This window comes from Anas acuta, chromosome 26, assembly GCF_963932015.1.
Source record: "Anas acuta chromosome 26, bAnaAcu1.1, whole genome shotgun sequence".
NCBI lineage: Eukaryota > Metazoa > Chordata > Aves > Anseriformes > Anatidae > Anas > Anas acuta.
In genome coordinates this window covers 5,124,238-5,149,999 of record NC_089004.1, presented here as the reverse complement: position 1 = coordinate 5,149,999, position 25,762 = coordinate 5,124,238, and the positions used below count along the sequence as shown (strand labels likewise).

At 66.6% G+C, this 25,762-nt stretch overlaps 3 protein-coding genes across 3 annotated transcripts; 2 read left to right on the top strand and 1 right to left on the bottom strand.

The window, feature by feature from the left end:
• Window positions 1-568: 568 nt before the first annotated feature.
• Window positions 569-8,728, bottom strand: JAK3 (Janus kinase 3). The gene is made up of 25 exons (XM_068661921.1): window positions 8,710-8,728; window positions 8,340-8,424; window positions 7,811-8,020; window positions 7,601-7,724; window positions 7,387-7,498; window positions 6,934-7,079; window positions 6,576-6,852; window positions 6,358-6,480; window positions 6,116-6,273; window positions 5,810-5,921; window positions 5,410-5,596; window positions 4,866-4,987; window positions 4,653-4,784; window positions 4,489-4,573; window positions 4,275-4,408; window positions 3,462-3,600; window positions 3,227-3,378; window positions 2,635-2,785; window positions 2,409-2,548; window positions 2,021-2,210; window positions 1,793-1,917; window positions 1,402-1,574; window positions 1,203-1,320; window positions 1,013-1,123; window positions 569-933 (listed from the first exon to the last, which is right to left on the bottom strand). Exons 3-25 carry the CDS (start codon window positions 8,010-8,012, stop codon window positions 817-819), a joined length of 3,330 nt encoding a protein of 1,109 aa, XP_068518022.1. The 5' UTR covers window positions 8,013-8,020; window positions 8,340-8,424; window positions 8,710-8,728; the 3' UTR covers window positions 569-816.
• Window positions 8,729-10,021: 1,293 nt separating this feature from the next.
• On the top strand, window positions 10,022-15,232 carry SLC5A5 (solute carrier family 5 member 5). The gene is made up of 15 exons (XM_068661928.1): window positions 10,022-10,448; window positions 10,531-10,596; window positions 10,913-10,964; window positions 11,081-11,148; window positions 11,232-11,386; window positions 11,489-11,629; window positions 11,895-12,024; window positions 12,180-12,268; window positions 12,356-12,468; window positions 13,284-13,354; window positions 13,537-13,623; window positions 13,744-13,940; window positions 14,619-14,722; window positions 14,805-14,917; window positions 14,994-15,232. Exons 1-15 carry the CDS (start codon window positions 10,158-10,160, stop codon window positions 15,135-15,137), a joined length of 1,821 nt encoding a protein of 606 aa, XP_068518029.1. The 5' UTR covers window positions 10,022-10,157; the 3' UTR covers window positions 15,138-15,232.
• A 739-nt stretch (window positions 15,233-15,971) lies between these two features.
• On the top strand, window positions 15,972-23,734 carry CCDC124 (coiled-coil domain containing 124). Its single transcript, XM_068661513.1, has 5 exons — window positions 15,972-16,283; window positions 17,567-17,738; window positions 21,510-21,696; window positions 22,054-22,168; window positions 22,477-23,734. Exons 2-5 carry the CDS (start codon window positions 17,580-17,582, stop codon window positions 22,679-22,681), a joined length of 666 nt encoding a protein of 221 aa, XP_068517614.1. The 5' UTR covers window positions 15,972-16,283; window positions 17,567-17,579; the 3' UTR covers window positions 22,682-23,734.
• The last annotated feature ends 2,028 nt before the right edge of the window (window positions 23,735-25,762 follow it).

Sequence of the window (25,762 nt, the reverse complement as noted above, 5' to 3'; positions counted from 1 at the left end):
ATATAAGCGGCGGTGCCGTGGGCGCAGCCACCCCCGTGCCAGCCCGCGGTGGTGCCGTGCCGCCGCGTGCCATGCGCCGCTGGGTGCTGGCGGCCCTCGCCCTGCTGGCAGCCGCCCCCGGTGCCACCGAGGAGCCGGCGCTGAGGCTGTGTGGGCGAGAGTTCGTCCGCACCCTCGTGGCCCTGTGCGGGGGCACCCGCTGGAGCCGCCCCCCCCGGGCAGCCTTGGGTGAGTGCTGAGCGCGGGGACCCCTCCCCGGCACGGGGACACCCAAAATAATTGGGAGCGCCCCCGCGGGTGCCTCAACCCTCCACGCTCTCTTCCAGCCGACTTCTTTGGGCGCCTCGATGGCCACGGCCCCCCCAGCCTGGCCCCCCCCGGCCCCGCTGGCTCCTGCTGCTCCCGTGGCTGCACCCAGCAGGAGCTGCTGCCCTTCTGCTAGCGCCCACGCCCAGGGGAGTCTCTGGTGGCTCGTCGGAGGGTTGAGCTCGCTGCTGTACAGGGGGGGGACGTGGGCACACGTCCCCTCTTCCCCTGCATCCCCCCCATGTGGGCTCTTCTCGACAGCTTCCAGATTTACCCAAATTTATTAGAAACGGACCAAATCCTGCTGCGCTGGGCGCAGGGAGAGGCAGGAGGTGAATGCCAAGCGGCGGCACCGCAGCCATTAAAGCCCCGTCGAAGCATCTCTGCGTCCGTGTGTCTGTCCATCAGCGCGTCATGCTGGAGAGGGGCGTGAGGGTGGGGAGGGGCTGGGGGGCTCTGGGGGCTGCAGCAGGGCCCCCAGAACGCCGTTTCTGGGGGTCCTGGCGCCAGCTACCCGCGGGCTTTGCTGCGGCCGTCCCGCAGCACCTCGATTTTGGGTGCCAGCTCGCTGAAGGTGGGTCTGGTGCCGGGGTAGAAAGCCCAGCAGCTCAGCATCAGCGCGTAGACCTGGGGACAAGGACGGGGGTGTCACAGGTGCGGGGCTGCCCTGGGACCCCCACCGTGTTTTGGAGGGGGGGGGTCTCACCTCCACGGGGCAGCCGGCTGGTGCCGGGAGCCGCCTGTTGTCCTTCAGCAGCTCCAGCAAGTGGCAGATGATCTGCACCGCCTTCTCCGTGCCCATCATGCGGAGGAACTCCTGGGGGGGGGCACGGGGGTGCCATAAACTCGGGGAGGCAGCAGCCGGGACACAGGGGGCTGAGGGGGGGGTGTCTCACCTCCGAGGGGCTCCTGCTCTTGTTGCTGTAGGTGAAGAGCTCGTAGAGGAGCACCCCGAAGCTCCAGATGTCGGATGCTCGGGAGAAGACGTTGTCAGCCAGGGACTCGGGCGCGTACCTGCCGGCGGGAGGGTGCTGAGCACCGGGTCCTGCTGTGCCCCCCACCCCCCCAGCCCCCCCAGCACCACGCTGCCCTCACCAGAAGACGGGGCTCTGGCCGGGCTCCTGCACCACGTAGTACTCCTTGTCCTGCGGCAGCAGCTTGGCCAGCCCGAAGTCGCCGATCTTGACGTGGGTCTCGCTCTCCACCAGGATGTTCCTGGTGGCCAGGTCGCGGTGCACGCAGCGCTGCGCCCCCAGGTACTCCATGCCCTGCAAGGGGGGGTGGGGGGGGGTCGCAGCCCCTCACCACCACCACCACCACCACCCAGGCTGTGCCCCCCAGGGTGAGCGGTGGCACCGCTCTGCCCCCATCCCGACCTCCCCAGATGCGCACACGCACGCGCGCGCAGACCCCACGGGGGAGCCCCTTTGCCACCGTGCCCCCATGGTGACGGGGGGGGGCGGGGGGGCACAGGGCACGGTCCCACCTTGCAGATCTGCCAGGCGTAGAGCAGCAGGCTCCTGTGCTCCAGGCGGTGCTGGTTCTTCTGCAGGTAGTCCCGCAGGCAGCCGTTGGGCAGGTACTCCATCACCAGCCGCAGCCCGCGCCGCCCTGCGCACCCGCAGCCGTTACGGACACCCCGGGGGGGCACCCAGGACCCCCTCTGTGTCCCTCCCCCCTCACCCTCCAGGGACAATCCTAACCCTGCGCTCACCCCGGCTGTAGCAGACGCCGCGGTACTTGACGATGAAGTCGTGCTGCAGCGAGTGCAGGATCTGGATCTCCCTCTCGAAGTCCTGCAGCTCCTTGGCCGAGTCCTGCTGCAGCTTCTTCACCGCCACCAGCTCGCCCGTGCTGTCGCCCAGCGGGTCGTAGCGGCACAGCTCCACGCTCCCAAAATTACCCTGGTTGGGCAGGGGGTCAGGGACCCCCAGGGGTTCCCCCAGAGCTCCCCACCTTGTCCCCAGCGCTTGGCCACCCCCAGGACAAGCGGATACAGACGGGGTGGGCACCAACCAAGCTTTTTTCCGCCCCCTGAGCAGCATTTTGCGCCCAGCTCGGAGGGGACACCCAGGACCCCGCTGTCACCGCTCTGCCCTCACCTTGCCCAGCAGCGAGATGTATTTGAGGTGCCGCTCCTCGAACAGCGTGGGGTCCTGCCCCACGGCCACGTGCTCGTACCCCCAGAAGCTGTCCCGCAGCGTCACGTCGGCGGGCGACGGGTCCGAGAGCAGCTCGTAGTCTGGGAGGGGGTTAGGGGGGCGGTGAGACAACGGGGGGCCCGCTGGGGGTCGGGGTCCATCCCCGTGCCCCCCTCCCCGTGCTCACCGGAGGTGATGAGGCTGTTGAGGTCCCGGATGAGGGCGCGGAAGCAGGGCCGGGCGCGGGGCTCGTAGTCCATGCACTGCGCGATCAGCGTGGCCAGCTCGGTCCATTTGGGTGCGGGCAGCTGGAGGCGGCTCTGGTAGAAGTGCAGCTTCTGCGGGTGCAAAGAGGGGGGGTCTGAGCACCCCGAGCAGCACCCGCAGGCTGCTGGATGGAGATAACAGCATGGGGGGCACCGCCAGGACCCTGCCACCACCGCCACCATGCACCAGAGCTGGGGAGGGAGGATCCAAAACCCTGGTTCTGTTTTTTTGGGCACCCATCTCCCCCTTTTTCCAGGGTGAGTGGGCCAGCAGAGCCAGCAGGGAAATCCCTCGGGGACCCGTGGGGGGACTGGCAGCAGGACGGGGTCACCGAGGGATGGTGTCACCAAGGGATGGGGTCACCGAGGGATGGGGTCACCGAAGGATGGGGTCACCGAGGGATGGGGTCACCGAGAGATGGGGTCACCGAGGGATGGGGTCACCAAGGGATGGGGTCACCGAGGGATGGGGTCACCGAGGGACGGGGTGACAGTGGGACGGGGCAGCCTCACCTTCTGCGGCTCCAGCAGGCTGACGGGCATGTTGCCACCGCTGAAGATCTCCCACAGGGTCGCCCCGAAGCCCCACTTGTCAGCCGGGAGCGCCAGGCCCTTGGGGTCGCTCAGGCACTCGGGGGCCACCCAGGGGATGCGCTCCACCAGCACTGGGGAGAGGGGACGGCCCCAGCTCAGCACCCACCGGGGGGTTGGGGTCCCGTGGCACCCCGGGGGCTGCGTGGGCACTTACAGTCCTTGGCCAGGACGGTGACGCTGACACCGGGGTCGTTGAGCTTGATGAAGGGGGGGCTGCCACTGGCCACGTCCCCCTCCCGGGTCAGCAGCACCTTCTTGGCGGAGACGTTGCCGTGGGTGATCCTTTTGTCCTCCTGGGGGGGGGGGGGGGGAAAGGGACCCTCAGCGCACCCCTGGTGTGGCACCAGCAGGGGGGGGGACCCCCGAAATGCTCTGCATCGGGGCTGCTGGGCTTGGGGCTGGGGGGTGTGAGGTATGGGTGGGTGGGAGCTGTGGGTTATGGATATAGGGGAGATGTGGGATATGGATATGTGGGAGCCATGGGATATGGATATAGGGGAGCTGTGGGATGTGGATATAGGGGACCCATGGGATATGGATATGTGGGAGCTGTGGGATGTGGATGGGTAGGAGCTTTGGGATGTAGATGGATGGGAGCTTTGGGTTATGGAAATATGGGAGATATGGGATATGGATATATGGGACCCATGGGATATGGATATATGGGACCCATGGGATGTGGATATATGGGACCCATGGGATGTGGACATGTGGGACCCATGGGATGTGGACATATGGGAGCCATGGGATCTGGATATATGGGATCTGTGGGATGTGGACACCTGGGACCCATGGGATATGGATATATGGGAGCTGTGGGATGTGGATCTATGGGACCCATGGGATATGGATATATGGGACCTGTGGGATGTGGATATATGGGACCCATGGGATATGGATATATGGGACCCGTGGGACACAGGTAGGTGGGGACACGTGGGGGCGCGGGGTGCCGCCACCAGCTCACCAGGTAGTTGAGGGCGTACGCCAGCTGCTTGGCCACCTGCAGCTTCCAGCTCGTGGTCACCTTGCTCTCACCGTGGTTTTTCTTCAGGTAGAGGTCGAGGGGCCCGTGCCTGACGTACTCCTGCACCATGATACCTGCGGGAGGACGGAGCCACCGGGTCCCATGGGTGCCCGGCCACGGGTGCCGGCACAGGAGGGGGACGCGGGGCACTCACTCTCCTTCCCGAGGCTGACCCCGTGCAGCAGGACCAGGTGCTTGTGGGACAGCTGGCTCATGATGCTGGCGGCCTCCAGGAAGGACTGGGAAGGGGAGGACGGCTCAGGAGGGGTGGTGGGGGGGCGGTTGGGATGGCGCAGGGGGTGTCCCCCCCCGCCTCACCTCGGAGCAGTTGCGGTGGCTGCTGTCCATCACCTTGAGCACCACCTCGGTCTGGTAGAACTCGTCCTCCTTCTGGTCCTGCTTCACGCCCTTGTAGATGTGGGTGAAGGAGCCCTGGGCCAGGCTCTCGCCCTGCCACGAGAGGTGGTGCTGGATAGGGACGCCCCCCCCCCCGTGCCCCCAAAACCCCCGTGCCCACCCATCCCGCCGTACCCGCGTGAGGCTCTCGGGGTCGATCTTGTGGAAGGTCATCTGGTTGGGGCTGCGGCGCGGGGCCGAGGGGGAACAGGGGGGCCGGGGGCAGCTGCTCCGCACAATCAGCAGGTTGGACTTCTCTGGGGGGGGGGGGTGGGGAGGGTCGTGAGGGGCTGCTGTGACGTCACACCACCCGCTGTGACGTCACACAGTTCGCTCTGTGACATCACAACCCCTCTCTGCTCGTTTTATGAGGTCACACAGCCCCGCTCTCCGATCCCATACAACCCCCCCACTGTGACACCACCCAGCCCCTCTGTGACACCACCCAGCCCCTCTGTGACACCACCCAGCCCCTCTGTGACACCACCCAGCCCCACTGTGACACCATCCAGCCCCACTGTGACACCACCCAGCCCCTCTATGACACCACCCAGCCCCTCTGTGACATCACCCAGCCCCTTCTGTGACATCACACAGCATGTTTTACGATGTCACGGGGCGATGTGTGACATCACACCGGGTCCCCCCCTCCACCTCACCGCGGCGCCGGCGCCGTCACCTTTGGGCAGGGGCGGGCAGCACGTGGCCAGGCGCAGGCGGGCGCCCTCGGCCTGCAGCCCGCAGCACCCATAGGTGCCCAGCAGCTCCCACAGGCTGCAGAAGCGCCGCGCCAGCCCCGACAGCCAGAAGTTCCCGTCCTCGTCCCTGCGGATCAGGCAGCGTTTGTAGTCCTGCCCGGAGCGCGTCTGCGGGGCGAGAGCCGGGCTCAGCGGCGCGGGGACCCCCTGGGACGTGCCCGTCCCAAAAGGCCACCACCGGTGGCACCATCCCCACCGGCACCGGGTTTCCCTGGTGGCACCGACCCCGCCGGCACCGGGTTCCCCTGCCCACGTTGCTGGATGTGGGTGCTGGGGGGCCGGGGGGTGTGCGTGGTGCCGGTCCTGGTGCGGGGGTCTCACCTCGGCGCACACGGTCAGCAGGTAGCTGTCAAAGTCCTGGGGGCTGCGGCGCAGCAGGAACAGCCCCGGGTGGCCCCCTGCTGCCTTCAGCTTGTTCACGGCGAATTCAGAGCTGTAAAAACCGGGGGGGGGCACTGAAAAGGATGTGCCCCCCCTCCGTGCCCAGGAGCTCTCCGAGCCTGGTGCGCACCTGAGCATCCCCCAGGACGCGGAGTTGTGCCCAGCAGCCTCGTGCCTCCCCCCCTAAATAATTCCCTCCCTCTTTGAGCCCCATCACCCGTGGGCTGGGGGGGGGTCAGCACCCACCTGATGGGCCCGTGGCACTGGTTCTCCACGTCCTCCAGCAGGCGGGGGGGGGCCACCTCCTTGCAGAAGTAGTGGTGGGCGTCCGCCGTCAGGCGGTAGTAGCCGTCGATGAGCGCCACGAAGCTGTGGGCTTCCTGCAGCGTGGGGAACTCCACCTCCTAGGGACAGGGGGAAGGTGAGCCCCTTCCTAACACCCCCCCGGGTCATTGTCCACCCCCCCCCGTGCCCCCTCCCCAGCTCACCAGCACCCGGTTGTCCGTCTTGGTGAGGGTGACGATGCGGTTCTCCACGGGGCTGCCGTCCCGGCTCGCCTGCTTGATGCTGACGTCGGCGATGTCGGGGAAGTCACAAAAGTGCTGGCGGCTCTGCGGGGACACCGGCGGGCTACCTCTGCATCCCCCTCCCTCACCCCAAAACCAGACCCTTCCCCCCAAACCCCCCCCCCCCCCCCAAAAAACACCTCGGGGCTGCCGCAGCTCCAGGAGACGCCGTTCTCGCCGGCCACGTGGATGGTGATGTTGGCGTCGGGGCCGCGCACGGCGAAGCTCTCCTCGGCCCAGCGCCGCTGCAGCCGCTCCAGGTCCAGCAGGTATTTGAGCTTCAGGTGGCGCCCGTCCGCCTGGCAGCCGCCGATCCTGCGCAGGGACTTGCTGAAACGGCGACGGATGCGCTTGCGGGTGAGGAAGCTGTGCTGCTGGATCTGGCACCGCAGCGGCTCCGGGATGCACGACTTGTAGCTGGGAAAAGTGGGGAGGCGATGGGTGAGGTCAGGGGAACCCCCCTCCCGGATTGTCCGCGGCCCCGTGGTCCCCGCTCACCTGACGCAGTTGAAGACCTCGTCGGGGCTCTGCCGCTTCTCCTTGGCGATGCGCAGCATGTCCAGCACGGCCAGGCTCAGGCACTGCTCCTGCCTCGGCAGGCTCAGCGCCACCTCCACGCGGCCCCCGATGAAGTCGCTGCGGGACTGGGGATGGGGCAGCAGCTCGGTGGGAGCCCCCCTGTGAGCCCCCTGCCAGCCCCAGCCTTGCACCGGGGGCTGCAGCCAGCACAGAGCCCATGCACCCCGAGACCCCTGGACCACGCACGAGGCTGTGGCAGGTGATGTGTGTGCCCCCCCTCCCAAATAAAGGGAGCATCAACGCGTCTCCTGCTGACCCCCACATTGTGCAGGGCTGCCCCAGAGGTGCCCCCCTCCAGCTCCGTGCCCGGGTGTCACATCCTGCCCCGCATTTTGGCTCTGGATGGGGATGGGGACGCCGGCACGGGCTCACCTGGGCGAAAAGGTAATCGATGACGGGGTAATCCAGCACGGGGCTGGCGCGGTCGTTCAGCAGCTGGAAGCGATGCGACTGCCCCAGTCCGCACCAGTTGGGGAAGAAGAACCTGGTGGGGGCGAGGGGCAGGGCTCAGGACCTCGTCCCGCATGGCACAGCCCCTATCAGCCAGCAGAGAGTCCCCAGGGGGCCGCGTCCCCGCAGACCCTACCTGATCCTATACACCACGACCTGGCTGCGGGCATCCTCGACGGTGAAGAGGTGGTTGGGGGGGTACCAGCAGCTCAGGTCCTCGGTGGCCAGGGCGAAGAGGGGGTGGCAGACGGGCAGCACGCCTGGGGACGGGCAGAGCGGAGCTGTCCCCGGGGCCGTGACCGCACGGGGACGGTGCCAGGCCGGAGGGCACGGGGCCAGTGCTCACCGCAGGCTTTGGCGGCGTGGACGCAGAGCTCCTCGGCCGTGTACTCGCCGAAGGTGAAGGTGAGGATGCCGGCGGAGTCAGGGGGGGCACGAGGGGTGGGTGCCCGGTGGTAGAGGTACACCTGCAGGGTGCCGGGCTCGGTGGAGGAGAGGCTGCAGGAGCGCTCCCCGATCAGCGGGGTCTCCTCGCCCAGCGGGGCCATGGCAGGCGCTGCAAGGACAAAGGGGGGGCCCCGATGAGACCTTTGGGATCCTCCTCTCCCTGGGGTTAAACTCCGCAGCATCCCTAGGGCTGGGACCAGCTGCCCGCCGCCCCGCACTTGGGGTGCAGGTGGGGAAACTGAGGCAGGCTGATGTTTTGTTTTAGGGCGTGCGCACGGCCCCAGCCCTCCCCACAGCCACTCCGCCCAGGGATGGGCACTCGCCCCCAGGTGTGGGCCACCGTGAGGAGGATGCGGCTCCATCCCATGCCCAGGTGGGTTGCCCAGCCCCCGATAACCCCCCTGTGCCATCCCAGTGCCCCGAGGTACCTGCACCGTGCCGGTGGCCTCGCAGGCACTGCGTGTTCCGGCCCCGGGACTGGGCAGGGCTGGGTTTTCTGGGCTGCGTAGGTGGCTGCGAGCGAAGAAGGAGAGTCAAAAAGTCCCCTTGGTGACTTCCTTCCTGCCCACAGCGGCTCTGAGCAGCCAGGGACTTCCTGACGAGGGAGGGGGAGAAGGGTGGGGGGCCTCGAGGAGCCACCCAAAGGAGCCCAGGGGCAGGAGAGGGGCACCCTGCTTGGCCGGGGGCACCCCGCTGATCCCACCCGGTGCCGTGGTGCCACAGGGATGGGTGCTGAGCATCCTGCCCCCCGTCCTGTCCCATGCGGCCCCCCCTGACCGAGGTGCTGTCCCCATGCACCTTGCGCTCCCCCTGCCCTGCTCGCAGCCCCCCCGGGTGGTCTCAGCCCCCCTCCTTTTGGCAGCTGCGTGCCCACAGGACCCCGGGTGCCCAGCCCTGGTGCCGTGCGGCTCCGCACGCAGCCGCCGGCGGATGTGGGGGATCCAGCAGCCGCCCGTCATCGTTTTTTTTTTTTTCCCCTTTCTGCTGCTCAAAAAGCACAGCAGGGAGCAGGGTCCTGCCCCCCAGGGACAAAGCCACCGGGGATGCTTTGTCACTGCAGCCAGACCCTGGGGACCAGGGACTCTGCGCAGTGCCAGGGCACGAGGAACTGCCCCGTCACGGCACTGAGCCGCTCCTTGGAGGGGACTTTTTCTGGTCCTGGCTCTGTCCCCAAGGCTGGGGCTCTTCCTGGGTCACAGCCCCGCTGTTTCAGGTGTGGGGACAACCCGTCTGGGATGGGACAAAGCAGTGCTTGTGCCTGGGAACGAGGAAGCTGGACCAGACCCGGTGTCCCCGCACCCCAGCGGGCAGAGCCACCCCCTGGTCCCCACACTCAGGCCACCAGCGCTTGGCCTTGGACTCGGGGCCGGATCCTGCACGCCGGGACCTGGCTGGGTGGCAGGGAAGGGGTTATCACCACGGCCCCCCCCCGGCTCCACGTCCCTCCCCGGTGCCTAATCCTGCCTCCTGCCTGGCCCCGTGGCCAGCCCCTCGCCCCTCCGGCACAGCAGCGCCCGGCGAGCCCGCGGCAGCCTCGGCGCTCAGCCCTGCTCCTGGCCAAGTCCTTGGGGGAGCAGCCGGCGAGGAAGGTGCTTTTGCTGGGTAAAGGTTTCGCTTGGGTTTGTTTTGTCCCCGTCTGGAGATAACTGGTGCTCGGGCAAAGCCCCTCCTCCTGTTTGCGCTGGGTTGGGGGGATTGCTCCGTCCCGGCCGCGTCCTTCGGGTGCAGGACACGAGGCCGACTCGCTCCGACGCGGGCAGGACCGGAGAGATCCGCGCTCATCCCCCTGTGTGCCACAGCTCAGGAGGTATTTGAGGTACTCAGGAGGTATTCGGGGTGCTCAGGAGGAATTTGGGGTACTCAGGAGGTATTTGGGGTGCTCAGGAGGTATTTGGGGTGCTCTCCTTGCTCTGATTTTGGGCTGACCCCTTTGCGCAGCCCTCGCCGGGATGGGGACGGGGTCGGGGCCGCGGTGATGTTGTGCTTCACGCTTGCCTTAAACCTCGATAATTGCCCCAAGTTTTCTCCCGCTGCAGTTTGGCTGCTCCTGGACGCACCGGGACCACCGTGCCCTGCCCCGGCCGCGCGTCCCCATCCTCGTTCTGCGTCCCCCTGTGCCTGCGGGTGCCCGGTGGGGGCTGTCCCCCCCCCCTGCAGCCACCACGCTGGCCCCGTCGGAGAGCCTGGAGGTGTGGGTGCCGGAGCCCCTCACCTTCAGCCTCTGGGACTACGGGGTCTTCGGGCTGATGCTGCTGGTGTCCACGGGCATCGGGCTCTTCCACGGCCTCTCCAAGGGCGGCCAGAAGACCTCGGAGGATTTCTTCACGGGGGGGCGGCGGATGGCGGCGGTGCCGGTGGGGCTCTCGCTCTCGGCCAGCTTCATGTCGGCCGTCCAGGTGCTGGGGGTGCCGGCCGAGGCGTACCGCTACGGCTCCAAATTCCTCTGGATGTGCCTGGGGCAGCTGCTCAACACCCTGCTCACCGCCCACCTCTTCCTGCCCGTCTTCTACCGCCTGGGGCTCACCAGCACCTACGAGGTGGGGGCCGGGGGGCCGCATCCCGCCCCTCGGTTTGGGACCCGGAGGGCGGCCCCGACACGGTCCCCGTCCTTGTCCCCAGTACCTGGAGCGGCGCTTCAGCAGGCGCGTGCGGCTCTGCGGCACCGTGCAGTACATTGCGGCCACGGTGCGTCCCTCGGGGGGATTTGGGGGGACACAGGGTGTGTGGGGACGGCACGGGGATGCGGGGTCGCAGCCGTGCTGACGGTGCTTTTGTCCCCTGGAGCCCCCTCGTTCCCGTGCTCGTGTTTTCCGCGGCTCCGAGCGAGCGCAGCCCCGCGGGGAGCCTGTTTGGAATGGAAAGCCGAGTGTTTGCCCAGCGCCCGCACGCTGCGCCTGGGCGGCACTGGCACGCCGCGGCCCTGGCCCCGCGGGCACGGCCAGCACCGGCACAGGGTGGGGTGCTGGCCCTGAACCCCCCCTGTCCCCCCAAATCCCCACAGGTGCTGTACACGGGGATCGTCATCTACGCCCCCGCCTTGATCCTCAACCAAGGTACGGCGGGGGCATGGGGACAGCATCCACGTGTCCCTGTCCCCACGGGGGGGACAGCTCGTCCCCTTCCCACCCCAAATTTTTCACGGTGCTCGGCATCCTCGTTTCTCCTTTAGTGACCGGTTTGGACATCTGGGCGTCGGTGCTCTCCACCGGAGTCATCTGCACCTTCTACACCACCATAGTGCGTGGGGAAAGGGGGTCCCGGGGGGGTCCCAGGGGGTCCCTGGGGGTCCTGGGCGCTCACCGGGTGTCCCTTGGGCGCAGGGCGGGATGAAGGCTGTCATCTGGACGGACGTCTTCCAGGTCTTCGTCATGCTCTCCGGCTTCATCGCCGTCATCATCCGGGGGCTGCTGCTGGTGGGGGGCCCCGCCAGGGTCCTGGCCATCGCCGCCAACGGCTCCAGGGTGAACTTCGGCGAGTGAGTCCCTGCGTTCGCCCCCCCACACCCCTCCTTCCCCTGGGTGCTGGGGTGCCGGGTCTGCCCCGGCTCACCCTTGCCCCCCCCCGCTGCTGTGCCCAGCTTCAACCCCGACCCGCGGAGCCGCTACACCTTCTGGAGCTTCGTGCTGGGGGGCACGCTGCTCTGGCTCTCCATGTACGGCGTCAACCAGGCGCAGGTCCAGCGCTACGTGGCCTGCAGGAGCGAGAGGGAGGCGAGGATGTGAGAGGCTGGGGGGGCTGCGGGGCACGGCCCCCAGCTTTTGGGGGGGGCAAGGGGCTGCGTTTGGGGTGGGGGGAGCCCACACACGGATCCTGCACCCTGCGCCCTTGCGTGGACCCCGCGTGGGTCCTGCGCTCCTCCAAAGACCCCGCACAGCCCCTGCACCCTCGTGTGGCCCCTACCCAAATCCTGCCCCCCCTTCCGGGGTTCTGTTGGCCCCCCCAGCCCCGCCGGGCCGTGCTGTGATCTCTCGCCGTGCCCGCAGAGCGCTGCTGGTCAATCAAGTGGGGCTCTTCTGCATCGTCTCCAGCGCGGTGGCGTGTGGCCTTGTGATGTTTGCGCTCTACAAGGACTGCGACCCCCTCCTGGCCGGCTTCATCTCGGCCCCGGACCAGGTAGGAGCAGCGCGCCCGATCCGGCCCCTCGAGCACCCGGCTGAGGGCACCCAAGCGGGAAGGGGACCGGGGAGGGGACCGGGATGGGGACAGCAGCAGGGGTGGGTGAGGACCGGGGGTCCCGGCCGCCCCCCGACACGCCTGTGCCCCCCCAGTACATGCCCTACCTGGTCCTTGACATCTTCCAGACGTCCCCGGGGGTGCCGGGGCTGTTCCTGGCCTGCGCCTACAGCGGGACCCTGAGGTGAGGCCGCTTGGGGACCGTGGTGTCCCTACAAAAGGGGTGGCCCCGGCGTGGTGGGGGGCTGAGTGCTGCCCCCCCCCCCTCCAGCACGGCCTCCACCAGCATCAACGCCATGGCTGCTGTCACCGTGGAGGACCTGGTGAAGCCGCGCATGCCCGCGCTGTCACCGCGGAGGCTGACGCTGGTGTCCAAGGGGTTGTGTGAGTGGGGACGGGAGGTGGCGCACGGTTTGGGCACCCTGAGTCGTGCCGTGCCATACTGTGCCGTGCCAATCCGTGCCACCCCATCCTGGGCTGTGCTGTGCCGTACCATGCTGTGCCATGCTGTGCTGCACCGTGCCATGCCGTGCCACTCCGTCCTGCGTTGTGCCATGCTGCAAAACAATGTGCCATGGTGTGCCGTGCCATGCCGTGCTGTGCCATGCCATGCCATGCTGTGCCACACCATGCTATGTGACACTTCGATGCGCCATGCCACGCTGTGCCATGCCGTGCCATGCAATGCTGCGCTGCACTGCACTGTGCCATGCTATGCCATGCCACGGGACCCTGTACTGTGCCATGCCGTGCCATGCCATGCTGTGCCATGCTGTGCCACACCATGCTATGTGACACTTCAATGTGCCATGCTGTGCTGTGCCATGCTGTGCCATCCTGTGCCGTGCCATGCAATGCTGTGCCATGCTGTGCCACACCATGCTTTATGACACTGCAATGTGCCATGCCACGCTGTGCCATGCTGTGCCGTGCCACAGGACCCTGTACTGTGCCATGCTGCACCACGCTGTGCCGTGCCATACCGTGCCGTGCCATGCTGCACTGCACTGTGCCATGCCGTGCCATGCCATGGGACCCAGTACTGTGCCGTGCCGTGCCATGCCATGCCGTGCCGTGCTGTACCATGCCATGCTGCACTGTGCCATGCCATGCCATGCCATGCCGTGCCGTGCCGTGCCGTGCCGTGCCGTGCCGTGCCATGCCACAGCCGCCCCCCTGACCCCCCACTCCCCCCACAGCTCTGATCTACGGCACCGCCTGCATCACGGTGGCAGCGCTGGCCTCGCTGCTGGGCGGCGGCGTGCTGCAGGTGAGCGCGGCCAGGGGGGGTCAGATCCTGCCTGGCACTGACCCCCCCCCTTCCCCAACCCTCTCCCCCCACCCCGCCGGCTCTGCCCGGCCGCGCACGGACCCGCCACGCACCACTGGCGGCCGGAGAGCCCTCGAGGGCCATGGGGCCACCCCGAGCTCCGTCCCCGTCCCCCCCCCCAGGGCTCCTTCACCGTCATGGGGGTGATCAGCGGCCCGCTGCTGGGGGCCTTCGTCCTGGGCATGTTCGTGCCGGCGTGCAGCACGGCCGTGAGTGGGGGCACGGTAACGGGGTGGGGGTCCCAGTAACCGGGAGGGGGGGTCCCCGGTGCCACGCGGACCCCCCGGTGCCACGCGGACCCCCCCCCCCGGCTCCTCTCTCTCCCGCAGGGGGTGTTTGGGGGTCTGGCCGCCGGCCTGGCGCTGTCGCTGTGGGTGGCGGTGGGGGGCAGCCTGTACCCCCCCAGCGCTGCCACCTCGGGCGTGCTGCCCACCTCCGGCGCCCGCTGCCCCCTGCGCACCAACGGCACCGCCCGCACCCTGCTGGGGACGCCGCCCCCCCACAGCACGGCCCCGGCCCCCGCACGGTGAGAGGAGGCGGGGGGGGGACACAGTGCATGGCCAGAGGGTGCTGGGTGTGTGCTGTGACGTCATGGTGCTGGTATGACGTCATAGTGCTGGTATGACGTCATAGAGCTGGTGTGACGTCATAGAGCTGGTGTGATGTCATGGAGCTGGTGTTGTGTATTATGACGTCATAGCGCTGGCATTGTGACGTCATAGCATTGTGCATTGTGACGTCATAGCGTTGTGCATTGTGACGTCATAGTGCTGGTGTCGTGACATCATAGTGCTGGCATTGTGACGTCATAGTGCTGTTGCTGTGATGTCATAATGCAGGTGTGGTGCATTGTGACGTCACACCACTGGCCTTGCTCACGGTGACGTCACACTGCTGGCGTTGTGACGTCATTACTGCGGGTGGTGTCCACGGTGATGTCACCCTGCTTTCTTTGTCCATGGTGACGTCACGCTCCTGTCCTGGTGACGTCACACACTGTCATGGTGACGTCACCCCGCCGCCCTCGCCCACGGTGACGTCACGCTTTCACCCCACCCACCGTGCCCTCCCCCTCCTTTGCCCCTCGTGACGTCACCCCACACCCCTCATGACGTCACCCTACCTCGTGACGTCACCCCGCCTGATGATGTCACTCCACCTGATGACGTCACCGGGGTGATGTCACCCCCCCTCCCCTCCCCAGGCCGGCCGTGGTGGGCGACTTCTACTCCATCTCCTACCTGTACTACGGGGCGCTGGGGACGCTCTGCACCGTGCTGGGGGGGGCGCTGCTCAGCTACCTGACTGGTGAGGCTGGGGGGGTGTTTTTTTTGGGGGGACACCCCCAAATTACCCCCCCCACCCCATTCTTCACTGTGTCCCCCCCCAGGGCCCACCAAGCGGGCTCGGCTGCCCCCGGGGGTGCTGTGGTGGGACATCACCAAGCAGACGTCCTCCGTGTCCCCAGCGGGGGCCGCCCCCCCCCCGGGTGACCCCACCAAGGTGACCCCCCCTTGTCCAAAATCCCCCTCCCCAACCCCCCCTCCCATCTCCTTAAGCCCCCCTCCTTTCCCCGCAGGTCCTCAGAGCCCCCCAGGGGGGTCCCGGTGCTGAGCCCCCCCCGGTGCTGTCGGTGCGGGCGGCCCGGGGGGGCTGCAGGGCTCGGCCCCCCCCCGAACACTGCGGTGCCGCTGAGCAGCTGCTGCAGGAGACACACGTGTAGGGACTGGGGGGGGGCACCGGGGGGGGGGACAGGCACCAAGGGGTGCGCCCCCACCCCAGGCTGGTGTCCCCTGTGCCCCCCCCCCGGGATGGTGTCCCCTGGGCCCCCCCCCCAGGGATGGTGTTCCCTGGGCCCCCCCCCCAGGGATGGTGTCCCCTGTGCCCCCCCCCAAAGCACTGGGGGGGGGGCAAGGGGCAATAAATGCTGCAGTGGCTCCCGGGGGTTGAGCCTGTATTTGTGGGGGGGGGGTTCTGGGGGGGCTGGGGGGAATAAGGGGTTCAAGGGGGGGGCCGGGGGGGGGGCATAGGGGCTGGGAGGGGTCTGGAGGAGGTGGGGAGGGAGTTGGGGGGCTGGGGGGGACCCTGAGTGGGGGTCGGGGGGGGGACAGGGGGCCTGGGGGGGACCTGGGGGGGGGCTTGGGGGGGGCAGAGGGGGTCAGGGAGGCTCGGGGGGGTCCAGGGGGGGTCGGGGGGGGAATTAGGGGGGGAGGGGGGGTGGAGGGGGCTTGGGGGGGCGGTCCTGGGGGGCTGGGGGGGTATCGGGGGGCTGGGGGGGCTGGGGGGGGCTGGGGGGGCCGCGCGGCTCCGTTGGAGCCCCCCCGGGGGGAGAACGGGGAAGGGGGCGTGGCTCCCGTTGGCCCCGCCCCCTCCCTGCCCCGCCCACCCGGCCAACAATGGGCCGCGCCCCGCTAAGCCCCGCCCCCTCCTCCAGGCCCCGCCCCCAGCCTCCAGCTGGGCCACGCCCACTCCTCCTAAGACCCCGCCCACCACCCCCCACGTGACGCTGGCCCCGCCCCGCCCCGCCGCCATCTTGAGGAGGTGCCGCCGCGGCGCCATCTTTGAGCCGGGCACGGGAGCGGCAGCGTCGGAGGCGGCTCCAACAACCGGGCGGGCTCCCCGCGGCTCCCCAGCTCCGCTGTGCGTGGGGGCCTCTCCCCGCTCCGCTCCCCTTCGGTTTCTCTCTCTCCCCCCTCAACCCGCGGGGCCGTGTGAGAGAGAGGCCCTGTTGCCCTCACCCAAAATGGCGGCGGTGGCTTCGCGGGGGCCTTGAGGAGCCTCCCGGGGGCGCTCCTCCCCCCCCCACCCCCCGCCCTGAGGCAGCGGCGGTGACGTCATCAGAACGCGACGGGCGGGGCGGCGGGGCCCGGTAGGAGCGGGGCCGGGGGGGGGGGGGGACGGGGCCTGGGGGCCGGGGGGGGGGGGGGACGGGGCCTGGGGGCTGGGGGGGGGGGACGGGACCGGGCCGGGTTCGGGTGTCCCGGGCGGTAACGGGAGGGGACGGCCCCGAGGGGGGGGTGAGGGGGGGGGAATTTGGGGACGTTTCCCCTCAGGAGGAGCCGCCGGGCCCCGGGGGGGGTTGGGGGGAGGCCGGGCCTGGGGGTGGCGGGGCCTGGAGGGGGCCTGGGGGGCGCCTGAGGCCCTGAGGAGCCCAAAGTCCCGGCCCCTGGGGGGGCTCCTTGTGGGCTGACAGCGCAGGGGGGTCGCGGGGGGGGTGTGTGGGGCGCGAAATGTGCCTGAGGGGGGGGTGGGTGACCCCACAGGGCTCCAGTGTGTGGGGGGGGCCCTAAATCTGTGTGAGGAGGGGACCTGTAACCCCCCCAGAGGGCTCCAGTGTGTCTGAGGAACCCTAAATCTGCCTGAGGAGGGACCCTGTAACCCTCAGAGGGCTCCAACGTGTGTGTAGGGCCCTAAATCTCTGAGGAGGGGCTCTGTAAGCCCCCACAGGGTTGTAGTGTGTCTGAGGAGCCCTATATCTGTGTGACGAGGGGCCCTGTATACCCCCAGAGGGCTCCAGTGTGTGTGTAGGGCCCTATATCTGCCTGAGGGGGGGCTCTGTAAACCCCCACAGGGCTCCAATGTGTCTAAGGAGCCCTATATCTGTATGACGAGGGGCTGTGTAACCCCCCGGAGGGCTCTCATGTGTCTGAGGAACCCTATATCTGTCTGAGGAGGGACCCTTTAACCCCCAGAGAACTCCAGTGTGTCTGAGAAGCCCTATATCTATGTGACAAGGGACCCTGTAACACCCCAGAGGGCTTCAATGTGTCTAAGGAACCCTATATCTGCCTGAGGAGGGGCTCTGTAACCCCCCAGAGGACTCCAGTGTGTGTGCAGGGCCCTATACCTGCCTGAGGAGGGGCTGCGTTGCTGTATAAACCCTCCCAGGGCTCCACAGCCCACGTCCGTGGTACATCCGTGGGTGCTCAGCCCCACAGCTCCACGGAGGGCAGCGCCAGGGCTCGCTGCCTGTGCTGCTGCCGAGGATGGGGGGTGGAGGGGGCTCGGTTCCTCCTGTGGGGTCTCTGGATCCCTCCTCTCCACGTGAGGTGATAACAGGGGGGGGTTTTGCAGCCCTTCCAGGCGTTGCTGTGAGCCCAGGGCCTGTGCGGGGCTCTGAGCCGTGTTCTTTCCTCCCCTCCCTTCCCGCAGAGCACCTTGAGGGATGCCCAAGAAGTTCCAAGGTGAAAACACCAAATCGGCCGCTGCCCGCGCGAGGAAGGCCGAGGCGAAGGCGGCAGCCGATGCCAAGCGGCAGCAGGAGCTGGAAGATGCCTACTGGAAGGATGAAGACAAACACGTGATGAGGAAGGAGCAGAGGAAGGTGAGCTCCTGGCTGCTTCCTGCACAGCCCCCCCCCGAGACCCAGGTTTGCTCCGAGAGGCTTCGTTTCTCCTCGCTGGAGCTGTTGCTGGCTCTGAACCTCGCCCCGTGCTCGGCGTTCAGGCAGAGCAGCTCCAACGAGCGGCTCCTCCGGGAGCTAAAAGCAGCAGGGAGTGGGAGCAAGCGCCAACTCCAGCGTGTGACTGAGGAACCGGGTGCTGCAGAGCTCTCCTTTTGGGGGGAGGGAGCGAAAGCTTGGCTGTTGGAATGATTTAAAGTCGAGCGAGGTGCGTGACCAGCAGCGCTGCCGCAGGGCTTGGTGTTTATTTGTTGACAGAGCACATCTTCAGCTCCATACTCACTCCTTCGTCTTCCTTCCTCAGCTTGGCTTGGGTTTCTGTCAGAGAAGGAAGAAGAAAGGAGCAGGGCTCAATGCAAAGCTTTTTTCCCCCCAGCTTGTGCCACACATCTCCAAAAACTCCCTTGGGTTTGGCTTTAGCTGCGCGTAAGCAGAGGGGTTTGGATTTATCCATTGATGGATTTATCTATAATTAATTTAGGGGTTATTTGAGTTTTGGTGCCTTCATGTTAGACAAACTTCTGCCTCACCTGATCTTTTCTGAAGCAATTTGTTTGCTCTCCTGCTGTCCCGGCAGGATCCTGCTGGTGTCACACCCGATTTTCACAGGGTTACCTCTTCTGTGCTGTGCTGGGAGTTTGGCACTGGCTGCCCCGGGCGGGTGGGCAGGAGGCCAGTGCGGCCCTGTGCCCCCGCTGTGCGTGTCCTGACGAAGGAATTCGGATGGAATTTGGATGGAATTTGGAGTCCTGCGTGCCCCGCTGCAGCCTGTGACGCTGCCTCATCGCTTCCTGGGGCGAGGACTCGCTGCTCGTCCAAGGGCAGCCTGGGTGGGGGGGACGGAGCTGTTAAACCCCAAATCTGGGGCCAGCCCAGAGCCTTGGGTGTTTTTTTGGGGAAGCCAGCGCCGTGTTGTCCCCTTCAGGGACAAGCTCAGTGCTGCTTCATCCCCTTCCTTCCCGTGTTGCTCTGGCAGCGCAGAGCTCGCTGAATTTCCCTTCCCCCCAACGACAGCTTTGGGATTTGGGAGAAATCCCGATGATTCTGGCGTGGGAAGAGCCCCACTGGTTGTGACCAGGAGCTGTCGGGGGGCTCCGTGTTCCCCAGCGTGGAGAGGAGGCCACCTCTGTGCCGTCCGTGAGAGGCAGGGAGCTCTTCCCAGCCTTTTTTTTCTGCCTCTTCCCCAGCTTTCCAGGCGATGGCAGTAACACATTGACAGCTCCGTGGCACCTGGGCAGCATTTTTGTGGGGTGAGCGTGCTGGGAGCCTTTGGGGCGGAGAACAAACCCCCCCCAACACCGCCTCCCCTCCCTTCCCCACCCTTCAGCTGGGTTTCTGAGCTGCTGGGTAGGGTTCGGAGGCTCCTTGGGGCATTTTGGGGTTCCTCCAAGCGCCCCCCAGCCCTGCGAGCACCTTTTGCTGCTCCCTGCTGCTGGCTTTTGGCACCCATGGGTGCTCTGCGAGGCGTGAAGGAGCAGCTGAGCCCGGCTCGCTGCTGTCCCCGGGGAGCCCCCAGCTGGAAGCACAAACCCCACGTCCTCCCCGCGGAGAGCTGGTGGCGTTTTCCCTCGTGCCCTGCCTGTTTGCCTCCCCGATTCCCCTTCAGGATGTGGCCTCGGCCTCCCTGGGGAGTTTTATTGAGAGGAGCAGGGCGTCAGCCTTGATTTTCGGAGGTGTCCTCGTCCCAGCTGGGGCTGTTTGAGCTTTTGGGGCCGGCTGCCTCGTACAGCAGCTCTCCTGTAAAAAGCAGGGGTGAAAGAGAACCTGGGCTAGCTAGAAATAACATTTCTGCTCCCAAAAAGAAAGATTTCTTGCTCCCCTGCCTTAGGTTTTGTCTCTACTCCTGACATTGAAGCCGCAGCCTCGCCGAGGTGCTGGCACCTCCTGGGTTACCCCGCTCAGTCCCAGGAGATCCAAAGGGGACAATTTTTGTCCACCAGGCACGTTCCCGATCTCCTGTCCCCGTGCTGCTTCCCCTGCGTGTGCTTTGTGTGTAATTTAACAGCTTTTCCTGCCAGCTGCAGGTAGGTAGAGCTCCCCCAGGGGCTGCCTGGCTCCGTTTTGTCCCATGGTGTCACCCCAGGGCTGTTGGGGTGCCCCTTTGAGGTCCCCACACCCTCAGCTCGTGCTGCTGACCCCGTGGCGCTTCCCTGCGTTGCCCTCCTGAGCTTTTGGGGAGCATTTTGGGGTGGCTGCTCCTCTCCCTGCCCTCCCCAGGGTAGAAATCCAGCCCTGGAGGTTGATTTCTGTCCTCTGTGCCCCCCCAGAGCAGGCTCTGCCCTTCTCTCACTCCCTTTCTACCACGAAATTGCCCTGCAGGGACCCTCCAGCTGATGGAGGGGGTGGACGTGGCCCCCACCCAGCAATCCCTATTGGTTTTTGGGGTCTCCTGCACCCCTAAAGCTGCCCCGTGCTCCAGCCTGGTGGCGCCCGGGTGCTGAGGGAGCTTGGGCAGCTCTCTTACAACACCCCGCGTGCCTGGAGAGGGGCCAGAGCCCCTCCTGATCCGGCTGAGGCCACTAATTGCTCCGTTAATTGCTCTGGCTTTACTAGAAGAGGGAGGGGAAGCCTGCCGGGAAGGCTGGGGCAGGGAGGGGCGGTCACCAGCCCCTCGTGTCTCAGGGCAGGGCGCTAAGCACTTAATAACCAGGAGGTTGAGGACAGATAATTGCAATAAAAACCCCTCCTGGCTTTTTTTTCCCACCCCTGGCTGGCTGCAGGAGGCTTCCCCGGGCCGGGTCCTGGCTGGGTTTGATGCAGGCAGCCCCGAGGCGTGTTTTGATCCCACATTTTGGGGCCGTGATGGGGTTTTCCTCAAGCTCCTGACTCGGTGGTGGGGTTTGTCTAACGGGGACTCAAACCACAGATCCGTGGTGGGCCTGAACCTGAAACGTGGCCAAGGACGATGGTTTTGTGCCCAGTTTTGTGCCCGGTTTTGTGCTGCTGCCATTGAGGAAATCCACCCTGCCAAGGCTCACTCCCTGGGCTGTGCCATCCCCGTGAAGAATGGATGAGGCCCCTAATTAAGCAGCCCTGTAACTCCCCTAATTACCAAGTGCTCTGTAGCACGGCACTCCTAGAGGGGTGTGTGTGTGTGTTTATTTTCATTTTTTTCCTCCTCCTTTCGCAAGGCGTCACAGGCTCTGGCAGGGGAGGATTAGAAGTTGGTGCTCGAAGCCACTCCAGGCCTTTTTGCGCCACCTCCTCGCGCCCTTCCCTGGCCCTTCGGAGGGGCAGAGCAGCTCTCCAGCCCCTCGTGGAGTGCTGGAAAATCAACACGGGGCTGTGCCGCCGTTTGCTTTCGATCTGACCCCTGCCTGGGGTTGAATTCAGCCCCTCGGCTCGTCTCGAGCAACTGTTGAACTTCCAACCTCCGGCCACTTAGTCAAATTAAAGTGGAGGATTTAATCTGATTGTTGGCAGCCCCGGCCGGTGCCTCGTGCTCCTTCTGAGCCTCGGGGTTGTGTTTCACAGCCCTGGCATTGCGGGGAGCTGGCAGGAGGCTGGGGACGGGGGAATTATCTCACCCTAAGGACAGGGCAAGCAGCCAGCGGCTCCTCCTGAGGTGAGCTCGGTGCTATGGGAGCGAGGTGCCTGTCCCAGGGGTGCTTTCCTGTGCTTTTAGGGACAATTTTGATGTCCCTGCTGCCTCAGGAGGTGCTTGGGGTGACTCGCTGCTCTCCCTTTTTCCAGGAGGAGAGAGAGAAGCGGCGGCTGGAGCAGCTGGAGCGCAAGAAGGAGCTGCAGCGCCTGCTGGAGGAGGAGGACTCGAAGCTGAAAGGGAAATCGCCCAAACAGGTGGCTCCGGGCAAAGTCACCAGGGCTCAGATCGAGGAGAGCATCAGGAAGGACCAGCAGCAGAAGGAGAACACGGACACAGGTTGGGGGGCACCGTGGAAAGACCCCGGGAGGGGAAAGGGGAGAGGGGACAGCTCCTTCTCCTTCAGTCCCTGAAGGGCTGAGGAGCTCGGAGAGGAAGGGGCTGCCTGCAGCTGTCCCGTGCTGCGTGTTTTCTTTTCTCTAGCACCAAAATGGGGGGAAAAATGCAACCTTCTGGCTCCCTGAGGCGGGGAGCAGGGCTGCCAAGTTGGCGCTCGTCCTCGCCAGCCCTGGGGACTCGGGCTGAGGTTTCCCAGCTCTCTCCTCAGTGCTTTTGGCAGAGGCTGCGCCTCTCCTGGGACCGTTACAGAGCCGGGATCCCACATTAACAGCTCCCCTTCCACCTTTCCCTGCGCAGTGGAGAAGGAGAAGACTCACTTGGAGGTCCCCTTGGAGGAGAACATCAACAGGAGGGTGCCGGAGGAGGGCACGGTGGAGGCCAGGACGATCGAAGACGCCATCGCCGTCCTCAGGTAGGTGGCTGTGCCTTGATGCTGTGCTCCCCCTGAAGGCACCGTGTTTTTGAGGAGAAATTCCTGCAGGAATTCCCTTTTCCCACCACCTCAGCACCTTTCTGTCCCGGCAGCGAGGCCGAGCCCAGCCCCAATATCCCTTGGAGCAGGGAGGGGGCTCCCCGCTTTATCACCAACCTTTTTTCTGTGCTCCCCGAGCTTCTCGGACAGGGGGAGCAGAGCTGGGCAAGCCGTGGCTGAATTTTGGGAGCTGCTGGTGCTGTTTGTGCGTCCCTGTTGGTGACGTGTCTCCTTCTTCCCTCCCGCAGCGTCGCCAACGAGCTGGACCGGCACCCCGAGCGCCGCATGAAAGCCGCCTTCACGGCCTTCGAGGAGCTCAACCTGCCCCGCCTGAAGCAGGAGAACCCCAACATGCGCCTGTCCCAGCTCAAGCAGCTCCTCAAGAAGGAGTGGATGAAGTCCCCGGACAACCCCATGAACCAGAGGCACAAAGCTTACAACAGCCAAAAGTAGAACTTTTTTTTTTAGGGCCGGGCAGGCTGGAGCTCCAGACCGTGCTTGGATGAAGCAGGAGGCGCCAGGAACCTCCCCTCCCTGCCCTTCCCCTCCCTGCCCTTCCCTCTTTTTGTCTTTTTGGTTGGATTTAAGTTAAACACGAGGCCGCAGCCCCCCCCCTCTTGGGGTCCTGCTGCCCTCGCCCGCTCGCCTCCTGGCGCGGAGCCCCCCGGACAGCCTGCCGCCGCCTCTGCGCTTCTCAGCTCGGTTCTCGCCTCACAAAAAGCCACCAATTTCCTTCCCCAGCTCCAGCGGGGGGGCCCCCACGCCTCGATTTCACCCCCACGCCTCGATTTCACCCCCTCACAGCCCGGACCCCCCCCAGCCTGCGTTCCTCCCTGCGCCCTGAGCTCTGCAGGGTGAATTCCCCCCAACGTCCTGAGCAGGCCCCTGCCCTCTGCTCCTCCTTCCTGGCGTGGTTATTATTTTATTTTATTTTTTTTTTTTTTTGGTGCTGGGGTGGCCCCCGAAGAGCTTCCAGGCTGGAATCCTGCTGCCTCCCTCCCTTCCCCTCCCAGCCCTGCGTCCTGCAGGGAGGTGGAAGCAGAATTTGGGCAGCTCGGGGCTGGAGGGGAGATGGGGAAACCTCCTCCACGGGGGAAAAATGAGTCCAGCGAGGTTCCTGCCCTCTCCGCGTGGGACACGAGCGCCAGACTTCTTGCGTGTGACTTCCCCAGTAGCCCCTAGTGCCCCCCCGGGGAGCCCAGAGCCCCCCACTGGGCCAGGAGGGGGTCTGGGGGGTGGCCGCAACCCAAGAACTGCCCCTGAGAAGTGAAGCTGCTGCTTTTTCTGCTCCCTGCGTCAGGCAAGGAAGGGCCCCGAGTTTATGGAAAGGGTCCCGAATTTATGGAAAGGGCCCCGAGGTGCCCCCCACCCCCCTTCGGAGCCCCTTCGGACCCCCAGGTTTGTGGGGGGGGGAAGGCAGCAAGCTCCCCCAAATCGTGCCCCGTGCTGTGAGCGAGCAGCGCCTTGCCCTCTCTTTTTTTCTCCCCTTTCCCACCTCCAGGCCCCTTTTTAGGGTCAAAACCACCCCCGGGCCCCTTTTTAAGACCTTTTTAGGGTCTAAATTTAGGGTCTAAACCACCCCCGGGGCCCTTTTTTAGGACCTTTTAAGGTCTAAACCCTTACCCAGGCAGCAGCTCCGGCGCCTTTGGTGCCCCCACGAGTGGGGTGGGGGCTACCAGGGGGCCATGTCCCCATCCCCTGCTACTGGGGGGGTACTGGGGGGGCGCTGGGCTTTCTCACGGTACAGAACCCCCAGCCCCAACCCCTCTGTGCCCCCCCGTTTTTGCAGAGGGGAGGTGGAAGGGGGTCTGCTCCCCCCCCACACACACACACACCCAGCCCCCTACCCCTGCGGGGGGGGCAGAGGCAGGGAGAAATGCAGCCGGTGCGACCCCCCCCGCGTGAGAAGTTTGTGGTGTTTGAATCCCATTAAAAACAGAAAAAATTGAGCAAAAAAAAAAAAAAAGAAATGGGGGGAAAATGGGGCTGGGGGGGGGAGGGATGATAATTTGGGGCTGGGGGAGGCTTCCACCCGCCCCATTTGGGTGGGGCCCTTCCAAATCCCGTTGGGGGGTGTTGGCTTGGGGGGGGGGGGCAAAGGGGAGCTCTCCCCGGTACAAAAAAAGCCCGAATTCAGCCCAATTCTTGGCCCCCCACTGTCAGCTTTGTTCCTGGATCCCCCCCAGCCATACTGAGCCCCCCCCACCCTCACATCCCTCTCGTGGGGTCCCCGTGTCCCCGGGGGGGGGGAAGCTGGCGGTGCCTCCCCCCCCCTTCCCCTCCTTCGTCTCCTCCTCCTCTTCCTCGCTGCACTGCGGCTTTGCGGGGCTGTGCTCGCAGTGCCCCCCCCCCCCACGCTGCAGTGCCGTGGGGACCCCCCCATCCTGAGGGGCTAACGGGGGGGCTTCCCCCCCACAAATGCAACGCCCCCCCCCCATTCCAAGGGCGGGGTGAATTGGGGGCCCCCCAGGGCAGGGGGGGGATCCCCAGATTGGGGGGGGGGCTCAGGGTTATTCCCCCCCCCCGGGGAGGTGGGATCCTGCGGGCACTGAAGGGGTTAATGGGGGAACCCCCCCCCCCCAACAAGTGCCCCCCAATTTGGGGGGGTTCCCGGTTCTGTGCCCCCCCCCCTTCAAAGCGGGGGGGGGGGGGGTTCCCGCTGCGGGCGGGGCTGAGCGCAGAGGGGAGGGATTCCCCGCCCCCCCCCGGGGATTCCCCCTCCCTTTCTGCCCCCCCTCCCCCCCAAAAAAAATATTAAAAAAGGCATCCCGCTGCGGGGGGGGGGGCGCTGTCATGGCGACGGGGGCGGGAAAACCCGCGGGGGGGGCGCAGCGATCACGCGGCCGCGGCATCCTCGGAGCCCCCGCGCAGGGCTGGCACCGGGCATCCCCCCCCCCCGGCATCCCCCCCCCGGCATCCCCCCCCCCAAGCACCGGGCATCCCCCCGGCTCCCAGCAACCCCCCCCCTCCCCCCGGTAACCCCCCCAGCACCGGGCATCCCCCCCCGCAGCCCCTCCCCGCGCATCGCTCGCCCTGCACCAAGCCCCCCCCCCAGCTCCGTGCGCGCCCCCTGCACCACGGAACCCCCCCCCCAAAACACCCCGCAGCCCCCCCCCCCCACCTCACCACGCACCGCCCCTGCACCACGCAGCCCCCGGCCCCCCCCCCCGCCCCCTCCCCTCCCCGTGCCCGTCCCCCCCCCCGCGCACTGCAGCACGGAGCTGGGCGCGCGCCCCTGTGCGCGCCCCCCCCTTTGCACGCCCCTTGCACGCTCAAATCTGGTTCTCCCCCCCCCTTGCACACACCACCCCCGTGCGTGTTACCCCCCCCATGCGTGTGTGCCCCCCCACACAAGCTTTGTTCCATGTCCCCCCCCCCACAATCTCCTCGCCCCCCGCGCACCGGAGCTTTGCGCACCGCGGCTCTCCCCCGACAAAGAGGAGCGAGGGGGGGGGTCCGGGGGGGGGCTGCAGGCGGCCGTGCCCCCCCCTCACCCCCCCGCTGCAGCACCCCGCAACCCGATCCCGGTGTTGG

Bases quoted from the DNA above. Each gene is read 5' to 3' on its own strand.
- SLC5A5 (XM_068661928.1), top strand. From the start codon at position 10,158: ATGCTGCTGGTGTCCACGGGCATCGGGCTCTTCCACGGCCTCTCCAAG. The intron at 10,597-10,912 runs GTGCGTCCCTCG...AAATCCCCACAG, and splicing joins TGCAGTACATTGCGGCCACG to GTGCTGTACACGGGGATCGT. The intron at 10,965-11,080 runs GTACGGCGGGGG...TTTCTCCTTTAG, and splicing joins CGCCTTGATCCTCAACCAAG to TGACCGGTTTGGACATCTGG.
- CCDC124 (XM_068661513.1), top strand. From the start codon at position 17,580: ATGCCCAAGAAGTTCCAAGGTGAAAACACCAAATCGGCCGCTGCCCGC. The intron at 21,697-22,053 runs GTTGGGGGGCAC...TTCCCTGCGCAG, and splicing joins GAAGGAGAACACGGACACAG to TGGAGAAGGAGAAGACTCAC. The intron at 22,169-22,476 runs GTAGGTGGCTGT...TCCCTCCCGCAG, and splicing joins GACGCCATCGCCGTCCTCAG to CGTCGCCAACGAGCTGGACC.
- JAK3 (XM_068661921.1), bottom strand. From the start codon at position 8,012: ATGGCCCCGCTGGGCGAGGAGACCCCGCTGATCGGGGAGCGCTCCTGC. The intron at 6,853-6,933 runs GTGAGCGGGGAC...CACTTTTCCCAG, and splicing joins GAGGTCTTCAACTGCGTCAG to CTACAAGTCGTGCATCCCGG. The intron at 2,211-2,408 runs GTGAGGGCAGAG...CTGCCCAACCAG, and splicing joins ACATCTCGCTGCTGGGCAAG to GGTAATTTTGGGAGCGTGGA.